General features: G+C 51.2%; 1 protein-coding gene across 3 annotated transcripts in view; it reads left to right on the forward strand.

Annotated features, from left to right (window-relative positions):
- Positions 1–22,700, forward strand: part of SMOC2 (SPARC related modular calcium binding 2) — a 155,574-nt gene extending 132,874 nt beyond the window's left edge. For 2 of the 3 annotated variants that reach the window (XM_040628071.1, XM_040628072.1), the window contains exons 10-13: positions 13,432–13,531; positions 15,238–15,512; positions 18,634–18,671; positions 21,200–22,700. In XM_040628071.1, the coding sequence (XP_040484005.1) occupies positions 13,432–13,531; positions 15,238–15,512; positions 18,634–18,671; positions 21,200–21,217 (431 nt within the window). In that variant the 3' untranslated portion in view covers positions 21,218–22,700. The remainder of the gene's footprint in view (positions 1–13,431; positions 13,532–15,237; positions 15,513–18,633; positions 18,672–21,199) is intronic. The other variant, XM_040628073.1, reaches the window with a different exon arrangement.
- Positions 22,701–24,435: the final 1,735 nt, after the last annotated feature.

A 24,435-nucleotide genomic window follows, 5' to 3' on the forward strand; every position in this document is an offset into this window, starting at 1 on the left:
AGACAGTTTCCCCGGCGTGGCTGGTTGTAGTACAGTCTGGGGACGGAGTGTGAGGAGGGAAACGTGTTTCTCGCTGCAAATTACAGGGTTGGCTGATGCCGGTCGTCGCCCGATGTGATGGAGTCTAAGCGACGAGTTAGGTTACGAGGGAGTCCCGCCGAGCTGGTGGACGGCCCTGTCACTGCGCGGGTTCACGGGGGGCTCTGGCTCGGGGGCTGTGGCCCTCGTCCGAGGGGAGGGCAGCGGGGGCATCCAGTAGGCGCCACCATGCATGCAGGTGTGGCGTGACGGGCCGCCCCCCGGGGGGACGTCTCGTGCGGCCATGAGGCGAGCGTGCGCGTGGCCCGTTCAACCTCTGGCACCGTTATATTGGGGAAACAAAGTGCCTACAAAAGTTCTTGGAAACAGAACAATAAAATCCAGCTACCCTCCGGGGAGAACAGTAAGCCATTCTGTGGCTACCTCCCAAATAAAAATATTGGATTGTAGCACATACCGCTGCCTTAAATCAATATACCCCGAACAAATAGAAACAAACACTGAAGCATGGAGTGAAAGCGTTTCATTCCAAAATGAACCTGGATTTCAGTTCGCCCATGTCGGCAACAGTCTGTGACCATCTGTTGAGAAGAGCCTGTGGGGCCAGCCTGTGGAAAATCTGTAGGGAGATGGTAAACACGTGCGCTCAGTATTAAGAAATGAGTTGAGTGCGTAATTTAGAGAAACAGTGTTAAGTCTGAAAATGTGAAACTCATGGTGTGGATCCAATATAAATTATCCTTGAACCATATTCCTTTTCGTAAGTCCTCACTTCCTCACTGGGCTTGTTCATTTAGTCAGGTTTCCAGAAGGTTCACCGTCAAGCCGGGTACGCGGTGGGATCACGCTGACTGGCGCGGTCTGCCCTTGGTAAATACCCGCTGAGCTCTCTTACCAGGCTCTCCGGCAGCGCTGTCCTGCGTGGCATCCCTGCTGGGGAGGGGACACATCCAGGGCATTCAGTCCCGCGGGGACCGCTGGGAGGATCAGAGTGCTGGCTTCCCAACCTGGAGCAGTGGGGGTGCAGGCGGGAAGCAGGCCCCTCACTGAGTGCAGGTCACCAGGCCCCGGGGAGAGTCCCGCCAAGGTCTCCGCCCGCAGCCTTGGCTGGTGGGGGTGGGGCGGCTGTGTCTGCATCTTCTTTCCCGGGACCAGGGGCTCGGTCTCCAGGTGCGGGGCGCCATGCACACAGCCTGAGACCTCGCTCATCCTCCAGACACCGGACGTCAGGGTCACCGCCTTCTCTTCATTTCTCCAGTCTGAAAACTGAGATGGGAGATGGGAGGGGCCCGAGATGTCCTCGGATCCCTTCCGGAACATGGCTCTCGGGGCTCTGCTGGTCAGTGCGGGGGTCCCCAGAGAGGTCAGCCCACCTGGGTGTGCGTGGGCTCCCTGAGCACTGGTTCTGAGGAGTTGATGAAATCCACGTTTGTTATCTGGGAAACTGGGGCTACGATACACAAGTCATTCAGCCAGAGTTTCCATGAGCGGGGACTCCTGTGGGGGCACGTCACCTCTTGTGTGTAAGACTGTGGGTGCTGCAGCCCTGGGGACCCCGAGTTCTCGGGAGGCGGAGGTGATCGCTCCGACCCTCTGCTGAGAAGACACACTGCTAGGTGGGCAGCGACATGTGTGCACAGGGCAGGGGCTGTGTCGGACCCAGGAGCTGTTGTCTGTGTTCCGTGGCTTAAGGCGGGAAGTTTTAAGGCTCCGCTGAACCATGGGTGTCTCCCACGCTCGTGAAACTGACCCACGTGGCTCCCATTCCCAGTCGTTCGCTCGGAACCGGCAGGGGACTTGGAGGTGGTCGGCTTCTGGGAAGCACGGTGGGCCGTGGGTACATGCCACTGCTGTGATCGGTGAGCACTGAAGCCTCACCACCAGTGTCCCCGGGCTCAGGCATCTGGTAAACTACCTGTTGGCGGAGTGTCTTTTTCATTGGCTCGGGCTGTTTCCTTCGAGAGCCTCTCCGTGGTAGAGATTTGTGGGGTAGAAAGAATCCATCCAAACACACAAAGCTTGGTTTTCCAAACTCAAAGCCATCCCGGTAAAACTGACCTGTAAAGCACGGGAGTGCATGAGGCCTTCGGCACCAGCTCGGTCCCAGTAGGTATACGGTGCTGCCGACATCAGGAACTTAGAGGAGAAGAGGGTCATGTCAGCTGAACTAGGCAGTAAGAGTTCCTGTAGAAAAACAGCTTTGAGCTACTTTACTAAAAACGGGAAAGAATTGAGTAGGGCAGCAAATACACCGTGTTCAGGGAGGGGGTGAGGTCCTTGAGCAGCAAAGCACATGTATAAACAGGAGTTCCCAATTAGTCCACCTAAGAGTGTGTCTGGGAAGAGCTTGTAGTCAAGGAAGACAGAAACTGACGTGGTTTCCTTGGTTTTGTTTTCATATTCCAGCATACTATTAGGTTATTTTTCTATGGAAAATAGGATTTCCAGTAGTAGTAATTGATTCTGGGTCCAAGTGAGAAGCATGTATGTAATCTTTTCTCCAAAGATTCTGCCCTTTACCAGAAATGCTGTGCTGGAAGCACAGGCTCCCGAACGAGGCTCATAACCGCTGGCTGGGAGGGTGATGATGATGATGGCAGACCAGGAGGACAGGGCTGCTCTAGACCCAGCTACCAAAATAGACTTTGCATCACAAACACAGTTTTAAGAGATCGATGTGAGTCGTAACATTCACAAATGAACAGCGTTCCCCTCTCGGCCTCTCCAGACTGGATGCTTTCTAAATATGAAGTAAAATAATCATCCCGGAGTCTTCAGACATCTTCGTCTGAGAAGGCAGGAGACTTTGTGGCACCTGGTTGTTGACTGGCTGGTTGAGTTGGTTCATAGTGACTTAACTCAGGCACACAAGAAGCAATGTCCCACAGTAATATTCCATCCCAATAGCCAGCACTCCCTTAACTAGATCATTTCCAAAAACCGCCTTTAGCCATACGCACGAGAACAGGTTTTTCACAGTGTAATGGCGCCAGATGTCATAACTTCTATCCTTGGAAATTTATTTGTGAAATACTCTTTTTAAAAGCAGGAAACCGGAGCCAAGTATTGAAATGATCTCTCATTTCTTGTGCTCTCCTTTGTTCCTTGCTGAATCGAAGGCTCTTCCGTGCTGGCTGGTGGGTAAGATTGTGTAGCCATTTGCCTTTTACTGACTGGTTTAAGATCAGTGCTCGTCGGTGTGTAAAACACCATACACCCCATATCTGCGCAGTCCAACCATAGGCTTCCACTTCTTTTTTTTTTTTTTTAAGATTTTATTTATTTATTAGACAGGATAGAGACAGCCAGCGAGAGAGGGAACACAAGCAGGGGGAGTGGGAGAGGAAGAAGCAGGCTCATAGCGGAAGAGCCTGATGTGGGGCTCGATCCCGTAACGCCAGGATCACACCCTGAGCTGAAGGCAGACGCTTAACCGCTGTGCCACCCAGGCGCCCCCAGGCTTCCACTTCTTTGTTACGTTCTCTTTGGGTGTTGGCTCCACGTCCAGACACCATGATGGTTAATTCTCCCATCGAGCCTATCACAGCCCGTCCTCGTTTTTGTGCACTTCCAAGTTTGATATGCAGAATATTCATGTCTTTCTTCATTTATGCCATTGCAAAGGTTTTTTGAAAAACAAGAAATCTAAAGGCAGGGTCTTGGAGTGCCCCTCACAGAGCTCACTAGACGTTGACTCTAGTCCACTGACTTCACGCCTTCACCCCAAAATGGCAAGTCACTGACCTGTATCACCTGAGGAGAGGTTGCCTTATCTTCACTGGAAATGAGAGAAAGTGGCTCAAAGTGAAGCCTGGAGGGGCCGACCCTTCAGTTCCAGCTCCCCCTTGGAACAGGGGCCGCTCCGAACCACGAGGAGCTCTCTCTCTTCTGAGCGTGTCAGAGAGCAACTAGGCCAATCCAATTCCCACTGCTCTTTGGAGAACGTAAGCTGGAATGATGCCATCTGTCTTCTTTGGAGAGCTTTCCCTTGTGCGTCGGTCCTCTGTGGGAACCAGAGGGTGTAGGAGACGTGGGAGATGGCCTGTGGGACACTTGCTGTGCTCAGATGGTCATTTAGACATTGAGGAATGCATACATAGGGAATCTTTTGATTTTTGAAAACTTCAGAAACCGTATCACACAGGCCCCAGAGGGTTTGATCCATGTCCTCATTTCTGAGGACAAACCCCACCTCTCAGAAATGACGGGAAGGCGAACCCCAGAAGGAGGTCCTTGGTTATGTGGCGTGTGCACAGGTGCTCTGAGGCGCAGCCTCGGGGGTCACAGTGACATAGACACAGGACCCTCGTCCGCGTGGACTTGAACTCTGTTAAGGAAAGGGGAAACCAACTGTGATAGATTCAGTGATAGTTTAGGAATTACCCCAAGCCAAAGACAATGCCGAGGCTGTCGCAGCGGGAGCGGGGCGCCAGCCACTTGCGTGGAAGCGAACGGGAAGTGAGTCCCCTCCAGGACTGCAGCCCTACCCCGTGCGGGAGGCGGAGGCAGGGCAGACGGGCGAAGCAAGCAGCAAGGGCCAACGTGCGGGACCGTGTCCCCAGATCAGCGATGCCCTCGAGTTGGGACCACGATAGACGTTCCAGCCTCGGGGTCTGCAGGTGGGTGGGGGTCTGGAGCCTGGAGCTGCCTGAGCCCACGGTCTGTCAGCGGCCCGCTGCTTCTCAGGCCGTCTGCTCGTTAGTGGAAGGGAATGACGGAGACTCCCCACCTCTTAGGGTTCTCGTGAGGTTTGCTGAGAGCGTGTCCGTCTGTTGACTCAGCTCGGGTTCAGGGCACTGAGTGGCCGCGCATCACTGGAAGGTTCTCAGCGGGTGTCAGAGGAGCTCTCCGAGTGCCACCCCTCACCTCATTCTGGAAGGGAGGGCACTGGTTTCCCGGGGCTCTGGGCAGCCTGAGCACCGGGGAACATCTCCCGCACAGCATGTCAGATCTGTGCCATCCTGGCGGTGCCGTCAGCGCCTCCTGGAGTTCCAGACACGGTCGGCCTCACCTCTGGTTTCCCTCACCTCTTTAAAAAATGTGTGTGGCTCTCCATTGGTTTCTGAGCATTATTTGAACATGACTTTATTGTGGTCTTACAGAGTGGGCTCTGTTGTATTTGCCAGAAGGGAGCCGTGGCCTTCACGTCTTAGATGTCCCCTTTGCCACGTAGGCCCGTTCTCGGGGGCTTGGCAGTGGAGGCCCTGCTGCCACAAGAACAGATACCCTCACCCCCAGAAAGCGGGGCTGCCCTCTGACAACTCGCTGAGCCCCTTTATTCCAGTCTTCAGACCTGTGCCCCCCCGGTGCCGAGGGGGGGTCAGAAACCGCTCTGGAATTGTACACACTCTGCCCGTCGTCCCCGGCCCAGGTGATCCGTGATGTAAAGGGCACGGAGACCGTGCAGAGACACACCATCTCGCTGGGAGAGCTGCCGTGCAGGCCGTGTGGCGCTAATGCCAAAGCCTGCAGGAAACAAAGCAGGTGCTGTGTCTGTGTGCCCGCCGGTGAAAGCCCCGCCGGCCGCGTGTCCGCTCTCTGAGTCAGTAAGCAGACGGCTGTGTCCGGACAGGCGCTGTGGGTGCTTGAAGCAGGAAGGGATGCAAGGTCAGGGACATCCTGTGCCTCACATTGTCGGCAGGACTCCAGGGACAGAGCTCAAAGGCCACCGGCGGGTCGCATCTCCGTCACTCGTTTCGGAGTCAGGAAGCCCCTGACGCTGCTGCGGCCCGGGAAGCCGTGAGACGGCCGAGTCTGGTGGCTGCACCTGCCCTCACGCACGCGCACCCAGCTCACGTGCTGGTTAGCAAACGCGGACGCAGCAGGGGTCCTCTGTCCCCAGACAGCACAGGCTGCGAGGGCGACGCTCGCTCAGTCTTCACGTGTTGAGCGGTTAGTGACACGGATCCCATTTGGAATCCAGTCAAGGTCATCGGTGCTATAAAATGCAATTGACAAGCACGCCCTAGATTGGAAGCTTATTTTTCATGACGGCGAAGGACGGATCTGCACGGCTTTGCAGTTCATATAGACGGCCTATCCTGGTGTCAGCCTTCTGTTCTTTCTTAAATTCCCCACAATAGATACGAAAGAGGTAACAATTAGCGCGAACTACTGGAAGTAAAAAGCAATGAGCTACTCGTTTGAAAGAAAGTTTTCTCTGTATGAATGGAAAGGGTTCCTTAAATTGCTTCTGTTAAACAGAGAGCAGGAAGCCTGAGCCTGAACACCTGGATGGAGTCCGACTGCTCCTGGACTGTCCACGAGGTGCACGTTTGTCCTGTCGCTGAGCCCGGAGCCAGCTGCTGGCCAAGAGGACGCCAGGCCGTCAGACGGGGGACGGCTGCCTCTCAGAATGGCCCCCGGCTGGGGTGTGCGTGCCCGGCTCGGGGAGCAAACAAAGGAGACCCCGTCCCACACCCTGGGTCACCCTCCTCCAGCCTGGGTCACCCTCCTCCTGGCCCGGTCTCTGCCTGGTTCTGTAGCCCCAGAAGGACACGTCACTCTTCTGCTGGACGGCATCGTGTTCAGTCGCGCTGTGCGGGTCACAGGTACACACTCCAAGGGTGCCGTGGGCCGTGCGGACGCTCAGACCCCGAGGCTGCGTTGTTATTACCTCTGGTTTGTGGTAGTAACCGCAGACCTCGAGGCCTTTCTAATTCAGAGCTACATTTGTGGCGACAGAGTTATCTCTGGAAACGTTTCAGAAATGGTCTTAGAAACGCAAGCCCACGTGTGTGATAGGTCGTGGAGGGCGTGGCAGTGAATTAAATCAGATTCAAAAACAGGAAGCGAGGCTCACGCACACGGTAGAGGACCTGAGTCGTTTCCTGCGGACACGCATGGTGCTTGGTCACAAAGGACCACGGTCTCCCGAGGGCGTAGCAGCCATGGGCCTGGCTGGAGTTCGTTCTGGTTGGACGTCGACTCCGTGTTGATTCCGAGCGTCTCCCTCTCAGTTGCCTTATCTTTGAACAAAGACGTGCTCTTTCCTGTTGAGGCGTTTTCATTCTAGGAACTGGGGTGAAGGGGGGCCATTGTGCGACGTCATCGCATGCCCACGATGGTGAGAGTGGCTTCCTGACGTCCACAGGGATTCAAATGCTTCGAGAGTAGACATCGGACCGTTATTTACTTTCAGTGGTCTTAAAAACACTCTGCCTGAAAAATGTTGTCATTTTGGGAACATCAACAAATTTTTGCTTTAGGAGAAAAGTCAACCGGAAGTAGTTGTTTTGTTCTCCTGAGTGACACTGAGAGAGGACAGCATGACTTGAATCAGGAAAGCCTCGAAAAGACAATAAAGACAATCCTAATACTTGGGGAGAATATTTATCAGACATTGAAACATTGAAACAGACGCGTCGTGTTCCACGGAGGGCAGCGGACCATCCCCTGAACGTACGACTGTGGACACCGTGAGCACTTTCCCCCACGTGTGCTCGCCCACACCCTGTTTTATGAGCTCCTTGAGGGTAAAGATGGCACTTTGCCCCGAACGTGTGGTTATAGATAGTGATTGAGTGAATGGTGACATAGTGCTGTCCTCAACAAACGTAGGAAGATTTGGGAAATATAAACATTTGTCTTTAAGATAAATGCTCAGAATTAACTTATCAGCTACTCGGAATTCCTAGTGCACATCGTAGACTCAGATGACCTAACCAAGAGAGAATGGAAATCAAAGGCCAAGAATTTCTGGAACGTCCCAGGCCGAGGGACCCCCAGGGCCTCCACAGACGAGCCCTGTAACGGCGAGGATGGGACGGGCCCCGAGCGGGCGCTGGCTCTGCAGTGATTCCAGAATCCTGCGGGCACCGCTTCCAAGCCCAGCACTGATTTCTGACGCGAGGTATTGTTAACTAATGAGAGCAGGGTCACAAGCCCGTGAACCTCTCTGTTTAGAATAATGAAAAAGTGTTGAAAGTAAGGCAATACGAAAATAAATATCTAGACTATGTAAATACAGAGAAGATAGAAAAACTAGAGTTCGTACATGAGGATCGAGATTTTATTTTTATCTTAAGGTCGGAAAGTTTCCTGCTTTTTCCTAAAGGCTTTATTTTGGGAGTGGACCTCACTGATGGTCTCCAGTATGGGCTCTAAAACCTGTGAGTAGGCGTGAGCCTCACAAAAGGTTGAAGGAGGACGTGCTTCTCTGGCGGGGGGGCTGTGCCTCTCACGCCGTCATCTCGAAGGGCCGCTCAGACCCAGGGCCGGCTTGGACCGTCGCTTCCTTCCGTGGCTGCTGGGTAGAGGCCTGAGTCCCTCCACCAGGGTGGACTTCGAGGAGTGACCGGAGCCTTCGTCTTGCCGAGGACGTTCTCTGCATGCTTGCTATGTTGGGGCCCAATTTAACTCAGGCTGGAACTCCCCAGAGTGCCTGTTCCTCCCCGAGCGCCCCTGAGCTCGTTGCTGGAGGCCTCTGTGGCCGCACGCGGTGTCTGTCTCAGTAAGCCCGTCTCTGGACTGCAGGGGGAGCCCGGCTCCCTTGGGGCCCCCACAGCGGCCACGGGACACAAAGAGACCGTAAGTCAGATCGTGTCATCCTACAGATCCCCCAAGCTTCCTCCTGTGGCTCCCGGCACCCCGCAAGGCTTGAGGGATCCGCTCCTGTCCCACTATGCTCTGGGTCGCTGCTTTGTTGCAGACGCCCTGGCCCCCGCAGCGACCCGGGGGGAGCCAGCTGCGCCTGGGAATGGTGCGGTGTTTGTGACTGGCGTAGGGCCGTGATTTCAGAGCGTCTCTGCTCTCACATCTTCTCTGTGTCTCTGACGGCTTCACGCCAGCCGCAGGGCTGTTGGGCTGCCCTGGACATTTCCTTCTTCTCTCTGCCAGATTTTGTGTTTTCAACAATGAGTATCAAAGCAACTTTATTTCTTGTTTTCATAAATGGGCACCTGCCTCCGTTCCCTGTACACGTGAACTAGCCCTACAAGCAGGCAGCCGAAACTTTAGGCCCCTCACCATTCGGTGCTTGAAAGCTGATTAGTGTCGGTACCCCCGACACCCCCACCCCGCAGGGCCACGTACACTGAAATGCAGGACCCGATCGCGAGGCCTGGCCCCCTTCCCATTTCCGTGGCCCAGGAGCCCACGTGATCACGTGTTAGGCAGTGGTCAGAGCACGCCCGTGGGTCAGTGTCGGCTGACATGGGTCCAGAAATAAAGACTATCTCCACGTAATGTTTCTCTTGATGGAAGTCTGAGGAAACGGCCATCATTTGCCGCTCAGCAGGCATCCCGAGCGTGCCAGGTGACAGGACGAAGGGGACGCTGGCTCTGACTCAGGGAGCGGTTCCATGATGTGATTATGGGAGAAGTCCTGAAGGTGCACCGATGTCTGTTCGAAGGAAAAAGGGAAAAGAAGAAACTGTAATTTCTAGATAAAATCTTCTGTTTTTACAAGTAAGGATGTTTCATAGAAAGTGAGGAGCGCGTTCATCTTGAAAGACAGCAAATCAGATGATTTTTAAGTGTCACGATCAATACCAGGCTCCCTAGAGGCCGTGGTGAGCGGGGTGGGTGGGGGCAGCTGGCTTAGCCGGTCTGCAGCCTGGGTTTGCAGCCGCGGTGGAGACCAGTGACGGTGGCTGCTGGACAGTCTAGCGTCTGCACTGCGGCCCCAAACCAGGATTAGCACTCAAGTGTTTTCACGGAAATCTAATTGGATGCCAAGGGTTTTACTTGGATTCTGCAGATAAATGGGATCAACAGAGCATCTTCAGGCTAAGCCACATGCTTTATTTTGCCACAGATTTGTAAATAAATTGTTGTAGTAATTCTGCTTGTAGCTTTGGAAAAGGCAGTCTGGTTTCCTCTCTCTCTACACATGCGTCTCCAAGTGGCTGTGAGCTGTGTGCCCGTGGACAGCAGCCGGACGCTCGCCATGCCTGAGCTCCTGGGGGGCCACCCCTGCACGGTGCCTCGCAGACCGAGGCTTCCGAGGGCCGCTCCGCGTTCGGCCGGAGAGCACAGTCTGTGGACAGCTGTTCCTACATAAACAGTGACCTGGTGTTTCGTCGGAGCGTGTGGGCTGTGGTTTTAACAACACAAGCTTTAGAGGGACTGTGGAGCCGCCCCAGGGGAAGCTGTGCAGGGAGAGAAGGAGGTGAGCCATGGGGTGAGGGCCCTGTGCCATTGTCCGGCAGCTGTCCTGTCGGCACGCAGCCCCCCAAGGCCCTAGAAGCCAGGGTGCGCAAGCAGGTCTGCTGGCCCCTGAGAAGGCCTGTCTGCCTCCCGCAGCGGCCGGTGATGCAGAGGCAGGGTGTGTGGGAGAAGCCCCTGCGGCTTGGGGGCGGGCTCCCTTCGGCCCCAGGCCTGTTGCTGCTTTGGTACGTTTTCGAGACCTGGCCCGTGTCACGGTGACGTTTCCATTCCTTTACTTCTGTCACTTCCCTTGTGGTGAAAACTCGCTTACAGTTCTGAACTTTTTTCTTCCGATTTCTTCTCGTTTTACGTTTCCATTTGCCTTTTTGTCTCAGAAATATCTTTGAGCTACAGTCCCTGTCATGCAGTGACAGACAGCACTCCAGCGTGAATAGAACGAGGGATCTCCTCTCCATCCAGGAGAGTCCTCTCAAACGTCGTCAAACAAGACGGCGGAGGCTGGACAGGGACAGTCAACAGAGGCCAGGCCCCTTTCCCAGCTGCCTCCCCACCCCCGCCCCTCAGCCCAACTGACCTGCAGCCCCACCCGACCCTTCACCTGCAGGGACTGTGGGACTGTGTTCCCCGAACCCTCATCGCGGCAAACCCCACCTTCCGCACTGATTTGGACATGGCACCCCATTCGTGCGTCATCAACACAATCCTTAGAGCGGTAGCCGAGGTGCTCCGGAAGTCCAGGGTAAATCCGTGGTCCCGCCAGGTCAGGCCAGGACGTGGGATGCTCGCCCCGTCTGGTTTGATTGCTGTCCTGGGCCCAGCGCCTTTGCCGGCTTCTCAACAGCAATCTGTGGAACGAGTGCCATAGTGCGGACAGAGCGCCCCTGCGAGCGGAGGAGTGTGTGCAGTCCCTGAGAAGGCCAATGCGGGGCGGGGGGCAGAATTCGCCTTCAGGAAGGCCTCGCAGGGGACGCGGCTTTGTCTTTCTGAGATGAACTCGGTTTCAATTTATCTTCTTTACTTAAAAGGAAGTTCAACGTCTTTTCCATATAAAAGTGAAGAGTGTTCTTTTTTGGACCAAAGTACATATTATACAAAATACAGTCCTTACCGACGCAGGGAGATGAGTGCAATCCAGCCTGTTTTATGGAAGAGTAGACAAGATCTCCAGCAGGATTGCTTTAATACTTCTTGTTTTAGAAGGGAATTAAGCGTTTATGTTGATTCCTTTGTGTGTTCAAGAATTCTAAAGCTTGCGTGCGCCCGCAGTCTTGGTTTCTTGACGAGGTGTCATTTCCGGTTAGAAACCATGTGCTGCTTTTCTTCATCAGGAGATATGGTTCAGTCGGCAGCAAAGTAATGACCTGCCTGTGTCCCCACGGAGGTCATGCTTGCCACGCAGAGTAGACGCGCCGTGCTCCCTGCTGAGCTTTCTTCAACATGCCGGCCTTTTCCCAGACACTCAAGATCTTTACCTCCAGCTCATCCCTCCCCGGGTGTCTTGAGGCTAACGGGCTGTGGGGATCCCCAGGATCAGGCGCCCGGGACGTTGGGGCCAGTCGGTCAAGCACACCCTCCTCCCCGGGCACTCCTGCCCGCAGGTACCTGTCTGCGCTGGAGGGGTTCCCTTGTGCAGAGAGCTTCCCGCCACCACGCTCCTGGGCAGGGAGCCCGGTCTGCCTGTCCTCTCTGTTCTAGCACCGCCAGTCCTGCCGCTCTTGGAATCGTTGCCCCTAACCCCCTCTGCGGAGGCCGCTGTCCTCTCTCAGCCAGAGTGCGGGCGGCTGCAGGAGGTTCCCCGGGTTTCCAGATCACATGCAACCCACCTGCAGCCTCCCAGAGGGAATAGCTAAGTAGACCATAGTTTTTTCTTGAAAAGTAACATTCTCGCGATGGTGCGCATTTCCCCATGGAGTCGAGTGCACAGTCTCAGCTGGATCAGAGGGGAGGGACGCAGCTTTGTCGCCCTGCTCTTCCTGTCCTGGCGAGGACTCGCATCTGCTTGCTGATACGTGTACGTGGTGAAGTGGGACCCGACGTAAACAGATTCCTGCTGTCAGCAGCTAACAAGCGCTTGCATAATCACAACAGAACCTCAAGTGTCCAAAGGAAATTGACGAAACCAGAGCACGTGTGACTGCAGAGCGTGTCGGCGTCCGAATGACCGGCCTGCCGTAACACGGCACCCCCCGCCCACCCAGGCCCGTCCTCCCGAGTCCAGAGGAGACAGCCCTGCTGCCGCCCTTCTTGCCCTCCTCCTCCTGAAACAGGATGGGGAGTAGTGTTCCAGGCGTGGAGTCTGGGGAGTTCCCAGCGCCTGCGTGTGGGAAAAAGGGCTGCTGGTCAGGTGCTGTCTTGCAGGTAAAGCACGTTGTTGGAAGCTCGGCTTCCCATACACTCAGTGACTCTTGAACCTGCGGGGTCGCTGGACTCCGGCTCACCTGCAGAGGACTCCAGCCGAATCCTGCTCCAGCATGTGACCTTGGGGCGCCTCCTGATGCTTCCAAGCACCAGGACCTCAGATGTGCTGTTGGCTGGTCATAGCACCTCCCTGACACGGCTGCTCTGATGACCAAAGCCTGCGAATCTCTTCGTCCCGTGTAGTGATTTAATGAATGTTAGATCCTGTCATTTACAACAATTATGATCCAAAAGGGGAGACTGGGTGGCTCAATTGGTTAAGTGTCCGACTCTTGGTTTTGGCTCAGGTCATGATCTCATGGGTCGTGAGATGGGGGTTGGGCTCTGTGCTCAACGGGGAGTCCGCTTGAGGATTCTCTCCCTTCCCTCTGCCCCTCCTCCCACTGGCATGCCTACGCTCTCTGTCTCACTCTCAAATAAATAAATAAGTCTTTAAAAAATTCTGAGAAACAAACTGTGGGCTTCAGAGGGGAGGGGGTGGGGGAATGGGCTAGCCCGGTGATGGGTAGTAAGGAGGGCACGTATTGCATGATGCACTGGGTGTTACACGCAGGTAATGAATCATCGAACTTTACATCAGAAACCAGGGATGTACTGTATGGTGACTAACATAATATAATAAAAAAAAATTAAAAAAAATAAATAGCTTACATGTGCTTTCATCTAAAAAAAAAAATTGTGATCCAGAATCAATACGTGTATTGCAGTGGGCTCAGATGACCATTCACCTGAGCTCACTAAGGTACGCCAGCATACTAATTTCCAAATATTAGACAACATTTCTTTTCATTACAGAGAAAGTATTCTTTTACTCCATGGGTTGTGTGAAATATGAAAAAAAATGTGTGTACTTAATTTTTTTAGGTTGTCCTGGTTCCAAAAAGAATGAGTTTCTGACGAGCATTTTGGACGCTCTGTCCACTGACATGGTCCACGCGGTCTCCGACCCCTCTTCCTCAGGCAGGTACGTTACATGCGACAGTGGAGCGAGGAGCCGAGAAGGAGCCCCAGGTGTCTGAACGCTGGAAGCTGGAGTGGCCGTTGGGCCTCCGAGGCAGGGCAGCTTCTCAGGAGGCCACGGGCCTCTGGGAAAGCAGGCCTCCGCCAACACTTCACGGTGCTGCGTGCGCTTGGCGGTGATTTGTCTAGGAGGTTTCCCCTGTAATGCAGTTAAACCACCCAGGGCCGTGTCACCATGGGAAGAGCCGGAACCTGGGATTCCCAGCGGTCCCAGCGGGCGGTGGCGGGCAGGCGGGAGGTGGGAGCGGAACAGAATGCGAGGCCCTCGTTCCGATGGCTTCGAGCCTTGGAATTGCAGTTTAGAGCTATCGAGTAGATTTTAATTCTTGGAATTACAGTGTTTGATTTCAAGTTTTCAACATACTATGTATTTATAGTAGAAAAACCCACATCGCATAAGATTTACCATCTTAAGATTCGAATGTACCCTCAGTGGCGTTATTTACACGGACACTGCTCGGAGGGTGACTTCTGAAACTCTGGGCACGTTCTCTCTGGAAGCAGGGCACACGTTCTGCACACATCGTCTGGGGTTTTGAGCTGAGCTCCTGTAAGTTCCCCAAAGCTCTTCTGTCCCGTAGCTACCGGTGGGTGGGAGGGCACTCCCAGCGCTGCTGGGCACGGTGTTGCTGGCACTGGACCCCCCTGAGAAAGCCTTGATGACCTTCTCTTCTACGTGATCTAAAGCTTTCTAGTCTCCTCAGACAAAGGCTCTGCTCTCTCTGTCTCTCTCCTTAAGGGTAAGATTCAAGAAGAGGAAAAAGGCAATGCTAACAGAAAATGCCACAATCAGACAGTAAATTAAGCTTAGAAAAAAAAATGACCTACATTGCAAGTTGACATATTCTTGGAAAGATTGCTCTAATCTGGAGAACTAGAATTGAAGGCATTAAATGAATTGCTGTCTGAAATCTCTGAAAGTCTGAAAATATTTGGTAGCATTAGAATGCCTGACACCTGTTAGTGTCTCCCCCTTGGGGGAGCACAGCCCCCTCCGAGGGGGTAGAATCGCACGGACGCCAGTGGGGAAAGGGCCGGTAGGTGCTCGCACAGGTTCATCTTCATCTTCCACTGAGTGAGAAGGCACGTTTTAACGTCTGGGACGTGTTCAAAGATTTGACTCAAAGCCAGACCTTCTAGGAGAGTTTTTAGTTCTTTGTATCTTAAAATATCAAAGTTTTTTTTTTAATCCAAGGGAAAATGTCTGGATGTATTTTCATTTGCATCTTTTGGTAACCCTGCGGTGTAAAATGGTATGCCAGCGAGAACCTTGGTCTCCCAGGTTTGGGGGGGCACTGATATGCAAGCTGTCCTGCCAACTCCACGGAGCACAGAACGTGGGACAATGGGGCTTCCTTAAAGACGTGGCCAGCACCAAGTGTGTAATAAGCACCCATAAACTCATTGTGCCATTTGCAATTTTGAAACCAACTTGAAATATTCTGCTAAATTCCTTTCTCTAAATTATTTTTTAAAAAATTGTTCTATCGTTGGCGAACCTGTGCCAGCTTAGGCATCAGCACCATAGGAGGAACGAGCGGGGCGCCCCTTCTGGGAGCGCTGGAGCGCACCGTGTGCCTTCCGTAGACGGACGAGGGTGGGGAGGCAGCCGCATGGCCGGTGTGTCTGACGACTCGTGTGCTCTTCCAGGCTTTCGGAACCCGACCCCAGCCACACACTAGAGGAGCGCGTGGTCCACTGGTACTTCAGACTACTGGATAAAAACTCCAGTGGGGATATTGGCAAGAAGGAGATTAAGCCCTTCAAGAGGTTCCTTCGGAAAAAATCAAAACCCAAAAAATGTGTGAAGAAGTTCGTCGAATACTGTGATGTGAATAATGACAAATCCCTCTCCGTGCAAGAGCTGACGGGCTGCCTCGGGGTGACGAAAGAAGAAGGTAAAGCAAACGCAAAGAAACGCCCTAGTAAGAGCCTTTCTCGTTGTTTCGCGCTTTGCAATGCATCAGGTCTTGACCCCTGCTCGACTGGCTTCTTAAAAAGTACAGGTTGTCCTTTTGGCCGGAGGGTGCCGCTTACTTGCAGGTCATTTGTCGGTGCAAGTACTAACAGACCATCGGCAACCTGTCGGAAGGAAGCCGGTTAACAGGGGAGGAGCCGAGTGTTTGTCCGGAGACAAGTCCTCTTGCTCCGACCGCGGTGGCCGATGTTCCAGACTCTGTCGTCCCAGTGTCTGAAATGCAAATCTGGGAACCACTGGGAGTCACTCGAGAACCCCGTGCGTGGGTTCCAACCAAAGGTCCAGGCCCGTTTCTAGGCAGTTAAATTACTCCTGTTATCCCAACCAGCTACGTTGATTGTTGGAAACATTGTTTTAGCTGTTTTCCCAGGTGCGTGCATCTTTTTAAGGTGGGTGTGGCCTAGCAAACCAGCTGTTGTCGAGAGAAACCCAGAAGCCCTACAATAGCTGGACCCCAACATCGTCCGCCTGCTGCATGCGTGTGCTGGACCCAGTTTCCCCGAGTGCATCACGGGTGCTGGGGAGGGTTTGCAGAGGTCCCGGTGTCACTGGTATTTTATGATTCTGTTCTTCTGTTACGGATTTCGGCGACCAGATTAGAGAGTAGACGCTGGGGCATCAGTTCATCGTGCTCAGCACGGCCGTCCCGTGTCTGCAGCTCGGCGGTGGAACACGGAGCCCCAAGCTGCCGGCCCACGTGGCCGGTTCCCTTCTGACTTGTCCCCGCATCCTCAGTTCTTGTCGTAATGGTCGCTCGGCATCATCCAGCTCAGTGGGTTCCAGGCTGGATCTGGGGATTGTGAAACGCTCCTTGCCAATGTTTCTGTGAGAAGTTAATCTGAGAAGACTTAGGCTTCTTTGGAAGAGTGTGTGCAGGAGCTCGGAGACCACTGGCACTTCATGCTGTCCTGGAAGTATCTAGAAGCCAGTGGCAAAAATACGGGGCCGCCGCGTGGCTCCCCCTGCAGGGTGCGGGTGGAGAATGGAGCTGAGCCCACAGGGCTCACAGTTTACAGGACAGGAGCCAGAGCGCACCATGGGGTGTGGCGGTTTGTGCGAGTGTGGCCCTGGGACCAGGGAGGCAGCACTGGGCTCTGGCCGAGGAGCTCAGCGGCGGTTTCAGCGGGAGTGACGTCTGAGTACAGCCCTCAGAGTGGTCCCGGGCGTCTCCGTGCACCAGACAGGCGCAGGGAGAGGGCGGGAGTGTGTGCCCATGCCTGGGAAGACGGCGGTGAATGACGGGGCTCAGTGCGTCTCCCTTGACACCTTCCCTAGAAACACCCATCATTTACGCTCCTCGGGTCGCTGTACACCAACAGATGCATCTGAGCTTTACGTTCACATTAGCAACTGAGGAGATGGCTGACGAACCCCCTTCCAAAAGAAAGAAAGAAAGAAAAAGCCAGCTAAAATTTGGTAAAAGTGGCAATTTGGTCAAAAATGAGCTTTGGGGATTTGGATTCATGATTAGCTAATTTTGCAGCTCTTATTTTCCTGGAGGAATTTCTCTGTTTTCCTACTGTTATTTTCATTTTCAATTTTCAGTTTGTTCCTTCCTCCTGCCTTGTGTACTTTGAAATTGCTTTTGAAAAGCCAGAGAAACCTCAGCATTCAGGAGAGGGTTAGTCTGGGCGCTCTAAATATGCAAACTGTTACCAGTGTCTTCTGTTTCCTACATCTTTACTCACTACTTAGCAATGCGTGTTTTCTCTAAAAAAAATCAGAAGTTAAATAAAAAACAGATAGCATGTGACTTTTTTCTTAGACATAGTCAGACCCGAGTCTGTATCTTCCCCTGAAACGTTTCTGTGCGTGTACTCACATATGTGCGTGTGTTACGACATTTTACTGCAAGATGGGGTCATCACCCACGTACTTCCTAATCTCACTTAATTTACGATATTACACAAGATTTTGCATTTAAAGTATTGCAACTAAGAGATATTACTGGAAAGTTTGATTTAAATTTTCACTATTACAAAAATAAGCGGAAAAGAAAAAAATTAACTGAAACTATTGAGAAACGATACAACCAAGAAAGGAAATATTTCTGAAAAAACATTCATAGAACATTACATCATTCCCGCATGATTCTCCAAAATGATCATTACACAGAAACTCAGCAATTAAGAAATACTCATTTTTGACCAAATTCTCTCTTTCAGCCAAATTGCCATGCTAGCTGCGTCCCTTTCAGGCGTGTAGCCTGACGGACGGATTGTTGTCCACGGGGTCACCTGGCACAGTCGGTGTCCGTTGTTACCAATGGCGTAAACACTCCCGACTGTCCCTGAACGCCGCTCAAGGTGGCTGCGAATCACTCCTTCCCTCTCTGTGGTAGTCGTGTATTTTTCCTGGTGTGGCCTTGCGGTGCGCGGCCCTGCATTGCTGGGGGTGGCACTCTCCGCGGGCAGGGGGGAGGAAGGAGCCAGCGGGGAGGAAGGAGGGAGTCCAGGGAGGTGGAGGGACATCTAGAAGCCAGGGAGGAAGGCAGGTGCTGAGGAGCTGGACCCCAGGAGTGCCCGCGGGATGCCAGTCTGAGACCCCTGACTGCCCTGCCACCACAGGCCACGTGGCGAGGCCACAGGGCAAACACCATGCATCTCAGGCATCTCCCTCCACCTTCCATTTCCCTTAAGGATTTGGAAAAATTATTTTGAGCCGTACATGTTAGTTTCTCCTGATCTAAATAAAAACCCCAAAGATGTTGAAGAACCAGTGTTGCACCCTGCCCAGGGCCCCTGTCCCGGGGGGAGTTTAGCACGGGTAAGACTGGCGTCTGGTTAGTAGACAGCGCTTTGCAAGTTTTGGTAAAATGAAATATTCCTCTGTAGTTGGACAAGAACATTTTTATTGTTGTAAAGTGTGGACGTCGTGACTTTTAAAAGCCACTGCTGATAATCTGTGCTGTTTCCCTGTATATGTATTTTCTCATGTCGGTAAGGTTGCCAGTTGATGACGCTTTCCTAAAGTGAATTTGATCCCTTCCTGAAAAATCGTATTGAAACTTTCATTAGCTGAAGAGTATTTGGTTTTTAATAGTGTCTTTTTTTTTGTTTTTCCGTTAGCCCCAAGAGCTAATGCTGAAAGCACCTCTAATAGACAGGTGAGTATTATAGTCTGTATTTTAGCATTAATAATTCGCCAGTTTAATTATAGGCGACGAAAACTCAGGGTCCTGTAGATTGGGAAGATGACATACCTCTCGAGACATAAACCTCCAGGAGAGGCGGCGTCTGATACACAGACCCCTCCCTGGGAGGCCAAAAGAGCTTTGCAAAATTCCATCAAAATCATCAACTTGAAGATTTTGTCTTTTTTTTTTTTTTTTACCATTTGAAATTTCATTTTGTTATTTTTAGAAAAAAGTTCAAGTCCTGTCGTTTTGTGGAAATGTTTTTTTTAAAACAATTATCCAGGGATTTACAATTTATTTCTTATAATTTGTGAAGGAGATTGCAGGGACAGGAGACCCTCTGGGCATTCAGGTGAACATTTTCTTTTCATCTGGGGATGTAAGGAGACAAATCTTCTGCTCCAAAAGGGGTTTCCAGTTTCCCGCTGTGTTTACGAACACGTTTCTGTGTCTCTGACCCCCGTGTCTTGCGTGCTCAGCTACGGTAGGTAATCGGGCTGCCTCTCCCAGCTCCCCAGGCCACAGCCATCCAAAGTCAAGAATATTTTCCGGGGATAAACAGGAGTGGGTGCGTTTTTCCCTCCCTCAAAGCCAAGGCCAAATCCCCCTTCTTAGGACCAGTCGCCAATTTGTAATTTATTTTGTCTTCACCTGTGTGATGTCGGGCGACATTCCCTAAGGCGAGCCCCGTGTTTGTTGTAGGGTGAGTGGAGACCTCCAGTGCACACCTTGGGTGTAATTTAAAACCATTTCATTAGGAAAGACGTGTGATAGGGTTTTCTTTGTTTAGCAAATGTTTACAGTTTTAGCTTTTTAAATCCTACCACAAATCACTTAGGCTTTAGAACGGCGTGGGTCTGACAGCCCTTACCCCAGCTGAGGTGCCCGTAGGCGGTTGTCATTATGCAGTGGTGATGATTGCCACACAGGCGCTCGACCATAAGTAAACTCTGTTCCAGACACGAGCCTCCCTCTTCAGCTGTTTCCCAGAAAAAGGAGCCAGAAGCTTCTCCAGCTCTTTTTATGGTGTCGGGATGGATAGACGGACTTCCCAGGCGTTACTGTAAACTGTGACCCTGGGATTAAGTCCCTTGCGAAAGCCAGCTGTGGCTCGCACGGGATAGTCACTGAAGGCCGTGCATGTTTCTTCCTTTCCTTGTTCTGATGCTCCGTTAGCCAGCATATAGTACGTCGTCAGTTTATGGTGTGTCGTCCACGATCATTAGTTCTAACACCCAGTGCTCATCACATCGTGTGCCCTCCTTAACGCGTGGATGTTTCTTCGAAGAGCAAAACATGCTACCAAGCACCAAAACCTTTCACTGTATGAATAGCCAGGCGAGAAAGGGGAGCTGGGGGTCCCAGGAGCTGGTGGTAATTCACAGAGCGAGCTGTCTTTCCCAGCAGGACTCAGAGGGGATCAGAGCAGCGCCCCCACGCCGACGGGGATGTGGGCTAAAATGTCAGCCCCATCTTCTCCAACGGTTCTTTTTTTTAAGATTTTACTTATTTATTTGACAGAGGTGAGAGAGAGAGCGCGAACTGGGGGGAGGGGCAGAGGGAGAGGGAGAAGCAGGCTCCCCAATGAGCAGGGAGGCCTGGACTGGATCGCAGGACCCCAGGATCGTGACCTGAGCCAGAGGCAGACACATAACCCGCTGAGCCACCTAGGTGCCCCTCCTCCAACAGTTCTGACGCGCCTCCAGAACTGAGGAATATACTGATGGCTTATCTTTATCCACAACAAATCAAAACACAGAATTTCCCATTAGCTCAATGCAGGAGATAAGCTCCTTTCTCTTCTGACCACCTACTAGTATCTTTATCGGGGGAGAGAGCCAGACCAGAAGTCTCCTAAATGTTGAAGTTTAATGAAGCAGAAGCAAGGATCAATTTATATCGGTAGGAATTGGTACACTTGGAAAACTAGATCTAGGAGACTGTAGATCGCTTCTCCTTTTCATTCCAAATTACTTTTAATTGGCTGTCAGGGTGCAGAATTCTAGGATTCAGCAAACCAACTTTTCAAGTTGCATTTCTTCCTAGAGAGAGAGAGACTTGTAAATGGAACAGATGAAAAGAAAAATTAAAAATCAATGATGCCTTTATCAAACTTGAATCATAAATTAGATTATTAAGATTATTTTGTATAACCAATCCAAAGTGACAGGAGACTGCACCGAACATTTGATGTACTGAATCTATTTAAAATATTTAAAGCAAATGCTAATTTTCTCAGCCAATATGTTTTTCCTGATATTCCCTGTCACTGAGAAGGAGGGAAGTGTTGGAACTTAATGTTTGTATTGTGTTTTTATTAATCCTCACACCCAAAGTTATCAAATCAGCACTTTTTCTTTTTGCATCTTTTTAAAAATATTGCTTCTGCCCTGTTGTCAACAGGCAGGCTTATGACATCCCTAGAAGGCAAGTCTCAGTCTTCACAGACGGAACATGGAAACTTCCTAACGACATCTCTGTTTCTGTCTTTTTTTCAGCCAAGGAAGCAAGGATAGTGGCTCACACATCCAAGGCGGTCCTAGACATGTGGGAGACTCCCTCACCAAAAAGCAATTAAAACAAAACAAAAACACATAGTATTTGCACTTTGTACTTTAAATGTAAATTCACTTTGTAGAAATGAGATATTTAAGCAGACTGCTTTAATCTGTGAAATGGAAGGGCTGGCTTCAGAAAACTAATCACATACAATGTATGTGTCCTCTTTTGACCTTGGAAATCTGTACTTGGTGGAGATGTGTTTTGAATGGCTTTAAGCTTAATTTCTTTATCCTACACATGTTGACATAGTAGAAATCTTAGCCTCAGGCCCTGCAGCCCCAACCCTGTGCCTTTCTCCCCACCCAGGGCAGTCCCTCCTAGTCACGCCACGACGACTTCCTTTGCGATCCACTGTGCCCGCAGCATTTTTGAGTCTACGTCGGAAGCTTCCATGGAAGTTTGCATCCTGCTGCTGTCCTCATCATGCAGCTAACAAGTGCATGGGTTTGTTTGTTTCTTGGGATTTGGGGTTAGTTTTTGTTGCTTTGCTGCCCAGAGATCTTGTTCACGCCATGAGTCACGCAACCACTAAGCCATCTGATAACTGGGAGGAAAGCCATCTTTCCTGGTAGGAAAGACTGTTTTTCCACCTATCTTTGATGCGCTGCTTTTCCTTTCCAAGCTTCTGTTTGAGCTTTGCCTCCAGCTTGGATTAATCATGCCACAGAGCACTAGAGAACTACCCCTGCTGTCCAGAGGCAGTGTAAACAGGCCCACCATTCAGAGAAGTAGATTCAGTCCTCGCATGACCACACCCATGCTTGTCTGCCCTGCTTCTTCTCTTACACATGACCATTACCCGTCCTACCCTGGTCCAGTCTGAGGCCTACTGGAAGGTCAGACGATCACTGAACAAATTTGGAATATCCTCCGTAGAGAAGGCTGAGCCAGCGTGAGCTGTGTGCTGGACGCTGGTCTTGGCCGCGGAGGACAAGCGCCTGCCGCTCCCTAGCTTCCTGCTGCCCCGATGGCCTCAGGACATTCGCCCGAGTGGAGCTTGAGAGCAGGGTCATTCGCTGAATGCCCACGCTGTGAGCAGCAGGACCGGGCCGTGGGTACAACCAGCGGCCACCTGCAAGTGTCCCTTGGCTCGATGGAGCCATTTGGAGGACGGTCCGAGGGCGGTGTGGGCCAAGTTGTGATGCTATTCCAGCTCCAACTTTTGGTTGGAAAAATAACCTTCATGGCCCCAAATTCCCCAACACACATCATGTAAAATGATCTCTGTGAATATGCATGAAGATATTTTATGAGGCTTCTTACTTATTTAAACTGTACGAAAGTAAAACCCGAAACTTTGGAGCCACAAAACCAGCTTAAGTGCGTGTCATCATTGTTTAAGAAACAGTTATGATCCTAAATTTATTGAATAATCCTTTATATTTCTGAACTTTGAATTTAATCATTTTTCTTATATTCCAATAAAATATGCTATCAAAACTCTGCTTACTGTTTTCTTTCCAGCAAAATACAGCCTCCTATAGTTGCTTAATCTTCAAGCTGTCTATGTCAAGGAGGCCAAGGCAGCAGTTCGGGCCGGAGTGAATGAATCCTGGCTCTGCCCCTACGGCTGTGTGACTTGGGACAAGTTACCTAAACTTTTTGTGCTTTAGTTTCCTGCTCCATAAAACAGGGAGGGTGGCGACTTGCACCTCCAGGGGGAGATGATGTGAGTGGTTCTGTTCGGCGCCGAGGGCCTCGCACAAAGGATATAGTGTTGGGTCCCATCATGGGAAGCAGTCACTCACTCAGCAAGTACTGACTGAGCACTGCGGCCAGCTGCTGTGGCCGACAACAGAAGAAACAAAGAAGGCTCTTACTCAAAGCTACTGCTACTCAGTCCCACACCTAGAAACCTGAAGGCTGCCGGCTCTCCTTCCTCTCCAGTCCCAGTGTCCCATCCTAGCCAGGGCTCTTACGTTTTAGTTGGGCTGTTGCAGGAAATTCTTAAGCAGTTATGCTTCCTTTAGAATTCTCTTCTCCCTTCTGGTAAGTTTTTACTCTTGCACATTTTTCTCTCTACTCAGAAAAGAGTCATCTTTGTAAAACTCAATCTTAACAAGTCGGTTGTACAGTAAAGACCACACTGGGAATGGAGCTAGGGGAAATGCAGCCTTCAGGAAATGCTCATGGATGGGGTGGGGCCTGGACGGGGTTCTGGAGCAGGGAGGAGAGGATAAGGGGTTCCAGGGAGCTGAATGAGCTCGAATAAAGGCAGGCAAACAGGAGAGTCAAGGCGGCCCCAGAAGGTAACAAACCGGTGAGTGCGGGCTAGGGCACACGGGTCTTGTTGCAAAGCATGAAGTTTTCAAATCTGAAACAGAGATCTCTTTCCTTTATATGCCTAGTGTGGCTGCTTTTGGTGATAGATGCCTCCCTCCCCAACTCTGCTCATGTTTAAAAAGTCTCCTGCATCCTTGTCAGAAACTTCCAAGTTAGAGATTTTTTGGAAGTGTACTGACCAACTCACAAATCATGCCCGCGAATGTTATACTTGGAATTTTTTAAAGTTATCAAGGTGAAAGGCATCAGCTTTTTTTTTTTTTTTGAATCAATGTGCAGAAATGACTAACATAATCATAAACTGCTAAGGGGACAGAGACATCATGCAAGCAACAAAGAATGCACGTGGCACTAAGGTCAGGGCTTTATGGTGGTGATGGTGGTAATGATGGTGATGGCGATGATAATGGTATTGATGGTGGTGATGGTGGTGATGATGGTGGTGATGGTGATGATGGTGGTGATGGTGATGGTGGTGGTAGTGACAGTGATGATGGTGATGATATGTTGTCAATGATGGTGATGATATGATGTCAGTGATAATGGTGATGGTTGTGGTGATGATGATGGTGATGATGGTGATGGCGATGATAATGGTATTGATGGTGATGGTGGTGGTAGTGACAGTGATGATGGTGATGATATGTTGTCAATGATGATGGTGATGATGGTTGTGGTGGTGATGATGGTGATGATGGTTTTCTCCCTAATCACATAATACTACATGGACTTGTAAAAATTGTAAAAAGCATTTTTGACTAATTGGATTTAGCCATTTTTGGTATTTTTTCACTCTAAAAGTTACTTTAGCCATCTTTTACTGAAATGCTGTGAGCAAGCCACCCTAAAACTCATGGCTTAAAATAGCCCTTGTTTATTCTTTTTTTTT

Source organism: Ursus maritimus, unplaced genomic scaffold (genome assembly GCF_017311325.1).
Source record: "Ursus maritimus isolate PB19 unplaced genomic scaffold, ASM1731132v1 scaffold_13, whole genome shotgun sequence".
Lineage (NCBI taxonomy): Eukaryota > Metazoa > Chordata > Mammalia > Carnivora > Ursidae > Ursus > Ursus maritimus.